At 47.0% G+C, this 10388-nt stretch overlaps 1 protein-coding gene across 1 annotated transcript in view; it reads right to left on the bottom strand.

The window, feature by feature from the left end:
• Rsph14 (radial spoke head 14 homolog) overlaps positions 1-9789 on the bottom strand; it is an 80840-nt gene extending 71051 nt beyond the window's left edge. The window contains exons 1-4 of the mRNA XM_010603894.1: positions 9682-9789; positions 8008-8253; positions 7077-7179; positions 1588-1706 (exon numbers count right to left, since the gene is read on the bottom strand). Coding sequence (XP_010602196.1) covers positions 1588-1706; positions 7077-7179; positions 8008-8206 — 421 coding nt within the window. The 5' untranslated portion in view covers positions 8207-8253; positions 9682-9789. The remainder of the gene's footprint in view (positions 1-1587; positions 1707-7076; positions 7180-8007; positions 8254-9681) is intronic.
• Between the last annotated feature and the right edge of the window lie 599 nt (positions 9790-10388).

Consider the following 10388-nt stretch of genomic DNA (forward strand, 5'->3'; position numbering starts at 1 on the left):
CCCTCCTGCCTCAGCCTCCTGAGTGCTGGGATTATAGGCATGCACCACCATGGCCAGCAAGGAGCATCTTGTTTAAAAATGTTCACTGCAAACCTGCAACCATTTGGATGGTTACCTGACACAAGCATCAACCCTCTAGCTGTGGCTGGCAGAGAGTTGATACCCCAGACTCCCTACAAGCAGGAGCTGTCAGATGGAAAAGACCACAGGTGAAGGGTGGGGTGGCCCTGGTGAAAGTGTGTGCAGCATGGCCTTTGCTTCTTAATTCCTAAAAAATAAACAATGAAGGGCCTCCCTTTGGATCACCAGGAAAATGCAAATTAAAATCAAAATGAGGTACTGCTGCACACCCGCCAATATAGCTAAAATAAAAAGTCAGAAAAGATGAAATTTGGTGAGAATATGGAGCACTTGTAACTCTCATATTTTATTGTTTGGTGCAACTCTTAGAAAATCACTTGGTAGTACTTGGTATAAAGCCAGACACAAACTCATACTATTCCAGCCATTCTATTCCTAGGTATACCTCAAAATAAATGTGCACATGTCCATCAAAAGACATTTATAACTATTTTTATAGCCACTGTGTTCTTGGTAGCTATAAATAAAATAATTCATATGTCTCTCAGAAGAAGATTGGATAAACTGCAGTATACGGTACTCACATAATGCAAATACCACATCCTGGAAAAAATCAGTAACATACAACACACATGAATCTCAGAAACAAAATGTGGGGCCGGGGATGTAGCTCAGTGGTTCCTCCACCTGCCTCACAATCGCAAGGACCCGAGTTTGATCCCCGGTACCAAAAATGAAAAGAAAAGAAACAAAATGTTGAGTGACAGAAGCTAAAAGCAAGATATTATAGATTACACATTTCCATTTCTGTAAAGTTTAGAAAGATGTGAAGTGGCCTTGGGTGTAGCTCAGCAGGAGAGTGCATGATTAGCACGTGTGAGGTCCTAGGTTACATCCCCAGAACCTTGAAGAGGAAAACGAGGCATGAACTAAGCTCTAGCCTTATAAACTGAAGGTGCAGCTTCCCTTGGGGTGAGGGGTAGTACCTCCATATGAGTCCTTGGAGGAGTATCGGGTGCTGATATGGGATATTTCTTGACCTGCATGGTTGTTACCTGGAATCCTCACTTAGTACAATGTAATCAAATGGTCATTTATTAGTGGGGTCTTTTAGTGAGGGGATGGGTACTGGGGATAAACCCAGGGCCTTGTGCATGCTAAGCATGTACTCTACCACTTAACTACACTCCCAGTCCCTGTATATGTTTTTTAAAATATGCATAATTTAATAAAAAGGTAACTTTTGTAGTCATTGTTCCTGTTGTCGCTAAGACAGTCTCATACGTTGTCCAGATGGGTCTCAAATTCCTGGGCTCAAATGACTTTCCTGCCTCAGCCTCCCCAGTAGCAAGGACTGTAGTGGTGTACGGCCATGACCCGCTAAAAGGTAACATTTTAAAAATTGCACAATGGACTGTGATCTGCAGCCTGGCATGTACGTACCTGGAGGAGAGGCCCAAGGTAACCCGAAGGCCCACAGGATCTGTGAGAGAGATGTGAGCCTACCTGAAGGCAGCTGGGCCAGTTGCTTGTACACTTGGTGCAGGTTCTCCCGGCAGGCTGAGTGGGGATCGTTCAGCAGAAAGGACAGGGCAAGGATGATGTCATGCTCTAAAAGGCTGGTTCTAGGGAAGGGAAGGTGGATTTAGACATAACTAATACCATGCCTAGGGAGGAACAAATAAGAGCAGGTCAGAGCTGGGTGGGTGGCACACACCCGGACTCCCAGAGACCTGGGGATTGAGACAGGAGATCAGACTCAAAGCCAGCCTGGGCAATTTAGCAAGACCCTATCTCAAAATAAAAAATAAGCATCAGGGATCTAGCTCAGTGGCACCATGCCTGCTTCGCAAATGCAAGCTCCTGAGTTTGATCTCAGGTGCAGGAAAACAAAATTAAAAAATAAAAAGGAGGGCTGGGGATTTAGCTCAGTGGTTCTGCCTCCTGCCTCCCAAGCGCAAGGTCCTGAGTTCAATCCCCAGTACCCAAAAATTAAAATTAAAATTAAAAAAAAGGACTGAGGATGTAGCTCAGTAGCTGAGCACTTGCTGACATGCATGAGGTCCTTGGGTTCAATCCCCAGTAACAGGGAAAGAAAATACAAGAGTATGTTGGCAGCTCCTCCTGGAGTCTGAATCTGTGCCAGCTGGGGCAGAGGTGGACACCATGCTCCAGAATCCCCAGAAGCCACGAGGACAGAACAGTGTGGACTCTGTGGTAACAACAATCACACAGCTCTTCCCTTTGGGAGCCGTGACTCAGACCCGGGCTCTTCGTTCATGCCCTTGGATTCTTATTTTCACTCTCCCAAGCCTCAGTCCCACCATCAGTACAAGGAGAATGAGTAGAGTAGTGGAAACCTGTAATCCACCCTTCCTAAACTGTGGGACTGAGCTCCCCGCCTCTCTCGGTGCCTCCAAGGGAACCAGCTCAGCAAGCCCAGCCCTCAGGCCCCCTGCTTCTCCTGCCTTCTCCCAGTTGAATCGTGAGCTCACCAGCAGCCAGCTGCTGCCTCCAGACCTATGGATGCCTGTTACGCTTGTTGCTATAATTATATATAAGTTAATTAAATATTAGGTAAGCCAATTAGATGAGGTTTTTTTTTTTAATTTCCTTACAAAAAAGAAAGGATGCTTTTCAAAGACTCAATGGTGAGTCTCTTAAAAAAATGTAAGATGATTGTAAAAGCTTCTAGAAGGTTTCTGCATGCAGATTACTTCATCAATGTCTTTCAGCTCTTTCTCTGCTTTCAAGAAACCAAAGCTGCAAATCAGATATGTAATAGAATTTAAAAAAAGAAAAAGGAGGCAGGATATGCCATCCAGTGGATCCACGGCCAAACAAGGCCCGAGTCCCACATTGGGATTGGTGTACACCTTATTTGTGTTTGGGGTTTAAAATAAACCATTTAAAGGAAATATATCATTCATTTGATTCTCTGCCTTTTAACCATTTCTTTCAAGTAACCAACTGAATTCTGGGCCCAACTGCATCTGGAAAAAGGGTTAAAGGGGTCACACCTAAGGGCGAGGGTCAGGAATAAATGAGAAGTCATACGTGAAGCTCTCCACTAAGTGCCCAGCATGCAGGACCTGCCCGACCCATGTTCTGAATTGTTTTAGAAGGAGAAAAATCACAGTGGGACACACAAGTTGCAGGGAACTTCCCTGACCACTGGGTTTTCCACAGTCACTGCCCATGACCGGCTCTACGTCACTCAGGCTTTGAAAACTGTTTGATGCCGCCTGTAGTCCCAGTTACTCAGGAGGTTGAGGCTGGAAAATCCCTTGAGCTCGGGAGTTTAGGTCCAACCAGGACAGCATAACAAGACCCTGTCCCTTCAACAACAACAACAAAAAGGTGAAAGGGTGCTGTGTAATGCAATAGTGAAACATACGTTTAACATGCATGAGGCCCTGGGTTCAATCCCCAGCATCAACAAATGAAATAAAGCTGGGCGTGGTGGTGCACACCTGTAATCCCAGCACTCAGAAGGCTGAGGCAGGAGGATGGCTGTGAGTTAAAGGCCAACCTGTGCTCCAGAGCAAGAATTTGACTCACCCTACTCTACTGTTGGTAGGAGTGTAGACTGGTGTGACCACTGTGGAAATTCCTCAAAAAACTAAAACTTGAGTTTCTATTTGACCTAGCTATTCCCTTTCTGGGTATCTTCTGGATAGAATTAAAAGCGTCATTCCACAGTCATGTTTATAGCAGCACAGTTTATAATAGCTGAATCTTGGAAACAGCCCAAATCCCCATCAACTGAAGACTGGATAAAGAAGATATGGGGTTTTTTTATACAGTGGAATATTTCTCTGCCATAAAGAAGGATATGCTCAAGACATTTCTATCTACATGAATGCACCTTGAGACCATACTCTCAAGTGAAATAAATTGGACATGTTTAAATACCACATTGTTTCCCTGGAGTAAGAAACCTAAAGTGGAAATAAGGACTAAAATGTATAGTAGATGTTGGGAAACAGGAAGAATATGTTCAAATGAGAAGGGGAACAAGGGAGGAGGAGGGGGAAAGAAAAGAAGAGACAGCAAAAAAAGAATAGGAGGAAAAGCTTTTGTAAGTAAGGAGGGATAGAAGGGTTGAAGTGGGACTGACAAAAAGAAGAACCAAGATATACCATGTAAAGGTACAGATTCCCTATGATGAATGTTATCATTACATATGTCTAAAATGTACCAATAACTGTTTCGTTTTTGTTTTTTGAGACAGGGTCTCACTATGTAGTTGAGACTGACCTGGAACTCACTTTGTAGCCCAGGCTGGTCTCGAACTCACAGCGATCCTCCTGCCTCAGCCTCCCGAGTGCTGGGATTACAGGCAGGCGGCACCACACCTGGCTAATAAGTGTTTTGCTTTAATAAATAAATAAATAGCACTCATTTGTGTTTGCCTGTAGAGTACTGTGGCCACCTCACCAACAACAAGCCAGATGGGAGGGTCCAGCCACCCAGGAAGTGCTCCTGCGTGTGCGAATGCCATGGGAATTAACTAAGCCTCGAGGTGCCAAGCCTGAGCTGCCACCCTCGTTCTTCCTTCCCGTCTATTTGTGTGGTGGTCAGAAGGTGGAAAAGTTTCAACACAGCTGATTCAGGGCAGTTACCTAGGGCTTCATGGGCTCTGAAAGCCATTGACTTTGGTTATAAGATCGCTGCCGATTCTGGGGAAGTTTAGAAACGGGCCACATTCGTATTTGGGCTTGTGGAATCCTAGGCCCCGGGCACACAGCAGTGCCTCTCCCCCTCGCTGCACAGCCCTGGTGTGAGGAATGGCTAAGAATGGAGTGAGCATGTGGCCCTGGCTCTAACAGACCCCAAGCCAAGGACAGACTCTTTATCTTGTCTTCCCACCTTGCTGATGCGGGCACAGCCTAGACTTTCCCACCCAGGCTCTCCTATCCTGGGGCTTCTGAACGAATCTGCACTCAACCCCCCGCCCCCTTAGGCGTTTTGCTCCTTTTTAATTGCTTGGGCTCAAACCCATCTCCTCTCAGCATCTACCACCCCTCACTGAAGGCTTTTACCTAACTGTCCACATCAGGTCCAGGACAGAAAGGGAAAGCAAAGGAAGAAAAGAGCGTATTTGACACCTGTGCGCACCTTTGTTTTTTTCGGTTGTTTTCATTTTCTGTTTTGTGGTATTCGAGATTGAACTCAGGGCCTTAGCACTGAGCTAGGTCCTCAGCCCCTTTTTATTTTTATTTTTTTATTTTGAGACAGGGTCTCACTAAGTTGATCAGGCTGGACTCCAACTTGCAATTGTCCTGCCTCAGCTGCTCACAGTGCTGCGATTATAGGTGTTTGCCTCCACATCTGGCCCTAAGGTTGATTTCTGTTTGTTTGTTTGTTTGTTTGCAGATGTTTTGTTTTGTTCGAAATAGGATGTTGTTCTGCTGCCCAGGCTGGTCTTGAACTTAAACAGCCCTCCTGTCTCCGCCACTGGAGTACCTGGGACTACAGAGTGTACCACCACACCTGGCCCCCTTAATGTCTGGTGTGGTTTGGTTTGGTTTTCACTACTGGGGATTGAATCCAAGGCCTTGGCACTAGACTATATCCTCAGTCCTTTTTGTGACTTATTTTGAGACAGGATCTCATTGAGTCACCCAGGCTAGGTTCAAACTTAGGATCCTCCTGCCTCGGCTCCCCTACCCCCCAGGTGTTAAAGCACCTTTGTGAGGTCATTTCAGATAGGCAAAATGAGACTTGGATCAAGAGCTTCAACCCAGGAAGCTGAGCAAAGTGGCACACACTCTATAATCTCAGAGGGACTGCAAGCTGGGTCCTACCTGGATAATTTTCTGAGATCCTCCTTCAAAATTAATTTTAAAAATAACAATAACAACAATTTTAAAAAAGGACTGGGGATAGAGCTCAGTAGTAAAGCAACCCTGATTTCAATGCCCAGTACTGAGGGGAAAAAAAAAAACAGAGTCTCATCCAGGTCACAGAGCAGGAAAGGACAGCCCCCCTCTGCACCTCAGTGCACAGCACTGACCGATTCTATGGCATGCAAAGGCTGTGAATCAGAGCACCAGCTGTGGCACTGCCGCCCGCCACACTAACTGTCCACTTCCTCCCACGCTCCCACACACAGCACCTGATTAGGCCAGGGCTGCGCGCAGGCTGACGCAGGTACCAAGGAGGACACCAAGTATCTGAGAACCTGGGGACCATCAGTGCTCTGAGACTTGACTGAAAGCTTCTCTGAATGGGTGCTTCTTGTTTATATCCAAAAAGCCTGAAGGCACCTGGCACCTGGCACCTCACCCTTCAAATTGTCCTTGCATACTGGGGGAGGGGGTCTCTGTTATACAGAAGATGGGGGAAGAGCTTGGAGGGTGTGCTTTGGGGTTCTGCTTTTAACACAAAGTGAAATTAGTGATCCCAGGTTAAAAGAGTGACTTCAGCTAATATGGCACTGCCTATCCCTAGCCCCTAACCAAAATGCTAGGTGATATATAGTGTAAGGGTAAAATGCAAAGCTTTACACAGGAAGGGGATATTTAATAGGAAAGCGATACAACTTCGCCATGCTGAGCAAAAGGTGAGGCCACCAGCCAAGACCAGATGTGTACTTTGAGGCTTGTGTTTTAACACCTTCATGAAGACAGGAACCAAAGCCACAGGCCCTGTGGGCATCTGAGACAGAGAACTTGGCTCCCCTTAAAAGACTAAGAAAAAGCAAAATTGTTGCAGATGTGGGATCTGAACTTTTCCTCGCCTTCAAACTGGCAATCCCAGAAGCTAGAAGCTTACATAAAAATTAGTCTGGAACAGAGGGTTCCATGAGATTCCCCACAGAGATGATCAAAACCACCCCCCAGAGAGCCTTGTTCTGACCAAACAGAAGTCCCACTGAAGGCCAGTGCTACAGACAAAATTTCAGAGCATTCAAGGTCATTGCAGGACATCCACACAGGAAAGGAGTATAGCTTCCTAGTGTGACCTCGCTTCCAGAGGCAGCCGCCCACCTGCCCACGTCGTGGGTCGCCATGATGTAGAGCACCTCCGCGGTCTTCATCCGAACCAGGGAGTCACTGTCCTTCAGCAAGGCTGTCAGGCTCTCCAGGCAGCCTACAAGATAGAAAAGCCTCTGAATAGTTGCCAGTCCCAGAAAATCAACTAACCTAGAAATCAATACTGAGTGAGTTGATGTTGGACAAGAAGAGAGTACCACGGGGTCTCTTGCTTAGGAGTGCCGGAGAATCCTGTCAGTTACACAGCATTTGAGTGGTACTGAAGGGACTCAAACCCTACGGTCAACTCATCTAATCCTCCTCTCTATACATCTTGAATGCCTCCGACTAGTGTCTGCTATAGGCATTAGAAAATGTCCTTGAGAGTTCTTTGATCCCAAGAGAGACATGCGGTCAAATTATAGCCCTGTCCTACACTAGTCGCATGACCTTGAATGGGCTAAACTGAAGGATGCCAGATTTAGCAAGTAAAAATCCTGCTTAACTCAATTAGGCAGGCTTAATTCAGACTCCTTCTCATAAGATCTTTTTCACCCTCGTGCTGGAGATTGAACGCAGGGGTGATCTACCACGGAGCCATAACCCCAGCCCTTTGTATTTTTTATTTTGAGGCAGGGACTCACTAAGTTGCTCAGGATGGCCTCGAACTTGAAATCCTCCTCCCTCAGCCTCCCAAGTAAGTGGGTTAACAGGTGTGTACCACCATAGTGCTTGGCTGAACGTTGGTTTTCTTATCTGTAGGCTGTGAATTTGCTCTCCTTTGCAGTTGGCTACTGCGAGGACTAAGACAAGGCAGACACTGAACTTAGGGTACTGCTGGCCAAAGTCATGCTCATTAAGTAGCAACATTTATTACTGAAGCCCCACCCAGAGTCTAATCCATGCCAGGATCCCAGTCATGGTCGCCTGGGCCATGTATTCTCACCTATGTTGATGGCCTCGTAGACATACTCAGGGTCATGCATGAGGTCACACAGGGCCATGAGGGCTTTCTGCCTTGTCTGCAGGTCCTCTGACTGCAGCTCTCTGTGCAGATTGGGCAGGGCCCAACAGCCATAGGCAATGTCAGCTTGGGTGGGATTGATGTTCGGAGGCAGGTACATGGAGATACGAGCATGAGCCATCTTTCCACGCTACAAAAGGCTGTCACAATGAAGCTCTGCAGCGATCACTGATTAAAAGAAGCCAAAACGCTGCTGTTATTACTACTGTAATTTTCAAGATACTTTTTATCTGCCCATCTCACAGTTGAAATGAGGCTGAGAAGAATGAAGAGATTTGTTCAAGGTCACACCGAAAGTTATGTAACAGCCCAAATTCCAAGCTCAGAGCTCTCCCATGCAACAGTTATTAATAAGAGAAGAAACCACGTTAGTACTGTACAGGCGGGGGCCTCAGTCACTAGCACCAAAAAGGCAAAAGAGATCAAACAAGCAAATACCAAAATGATCTCTTCACTTGGTGACTATCTGGTACCAGCAAGAGCTAGTACCTAATTTACCTACCACAATCCAGACCTGGTGACACATGCCGGTAATCTCAACCCTCTAGGAAGCTGAGGCAGGATGACTGCAAGTTTGAGCACAGCCTGGGCAATTTAGTGACTTAGTTATAGCCTGTCTCAAAATCTAAAAATAAAATAAAAAGGGCTGGGGATGTAACTCAGTGTAAAGGCCTTGAGTTTAACTCTAGGAACTAACTAAACTAAACGCCTACGCTATAAGGACAGGACTTGCATTATCCATAATTTACAAAGAAGGAAGTTGAGCTTAGGACCAAGGAGATTGCTGGATGTCACCAATTTGGTAAGACTAGAAGCCATTGTTAAATCCGGATCTGGCTCATTCACCTGTTAAGGACCCATATTCAGATGCTTAGGACACATCATCAAAAAGGAATTAAAGGGGCTGGGGATTTAGTTTAGTGGTTCTGGCGCCTCCCTCACAAGCTCAAGGTCCCAAGTTCGATCCCTGGTACAAAAAAAAAGGAATTAAGGTTAAAAGATGACCTGTTTTTGTTCCACATTCACACTTTAAGTAACTATAGGCAGGCAGGCCTACTGGTTAAAAACTGGCTGCAGATCTGGGACATGGGTGGCCCCTAACAGGTCACTTCCTCCATCTGTGTCTTTCTGCAGCTGCAAAAGGAGGTAATAACGGTACTGCCTTCCCGCCCTTCCAGTCTAGTGATATTAACTGATACCTGGCTCACCAGAGCCCCAGACAGGTTGATTGGCTGGAGTTACTGTGATGATTGTCACTGCATTTAGTCACATGGACTGGACACACTGCAGAAACACTCCCGCTCCCCAGTAACAGGTGAGCCAGATTCTGAAACGGGCCCCCAGACAACAAGGAGAGGAGAAAGGCTAGGCTGGGAAAGACTCGGCCCTATCTAAACTGGCTTCCCTCACAGAGAATCACAGGCACAGTAACAGGGTCCTGCCCTCCTCTGAAGGGCAGGTGAGGCGGGGAGTACAGCCACGGAAGAAAATGTGTGAGTTGGGGTATGAGGACATGGACCCGTGTGAGCGAGACCGGGTAGGTCAGGGCGCACCACTGTCCCCAGGCCCCTCACCCGCGGCCTTCACCTCACCTACCTCAACGCAGTGGTCTCCAGAGCCAGGAGCCAGCCGGCTGGTGGCTGTCCGCGGCAACCTGGTTGCCAGGCAACTCCCCAGCGTCTGCTGCGTTGGGCTCTGCACGCGCGGTACCCACCGCGCAGGCGCGAACAGCGGGTGGCTGAGTCCGGTTATAAGGTGAGGACAATAATAGTTTACAGAGCTACTGTGGAAGAATAAAGGCTGCTCGGCTTTGTTCAAGGTACAGAAGAAAACTGATTTGTTTCCGCATTTCTCTGTACTGTGCATTTGCATGTCTTTGATCGTGAGCGTAAATTCATATGAAGTTTAGGGGTAAGAATCTCAAGAGGTTCAGTCGCTCCCTCTAAATCACACAGTCTGATCTAGAACTGCCTAGCAATGTCCCACCCTTCTTGCTCTGCAAGTTGACCACCTAGTAATGACTGAGATCAGCTCCTGCAGTGGACCCTATACACTCTTGGTTAATGGCTGTTCCCAAAAGTAAGACCCAGCCACTACCTGCTTAAAGCAGGCTCCCCACCGGACTCAGGCCTGAGTCCTTACTGCTGCCCTGAAGATAAGTGTGAGGACGGTGTGGAGCCTGTGGGCCCAGCTTCTTGGGAGGATGCAGCAGGAGAGTCACTTCAGCCCTGTCTGGGCAACACGGTGAGACCTTGCCTAACACACACACACACACACACACACACACACACACACACACGCAC

The sequence above is a fragment of the Fukomys damarensis genome, unplaced genomic scaffold, assembly GCF_012274545.1.
Source record: "Fukomys damarensis isolate Sample0158 unplaced genomic scaffold, DMR_v1.0_HiC HiC_scaffold_12, whole genome shotgun sequence".
Lineage (NCBI taxonomy): Eukaryota > Metazoa > Chordata > Mammalia > Rodentia > Bathyergidae > Fukomys > Fukomys damarensis.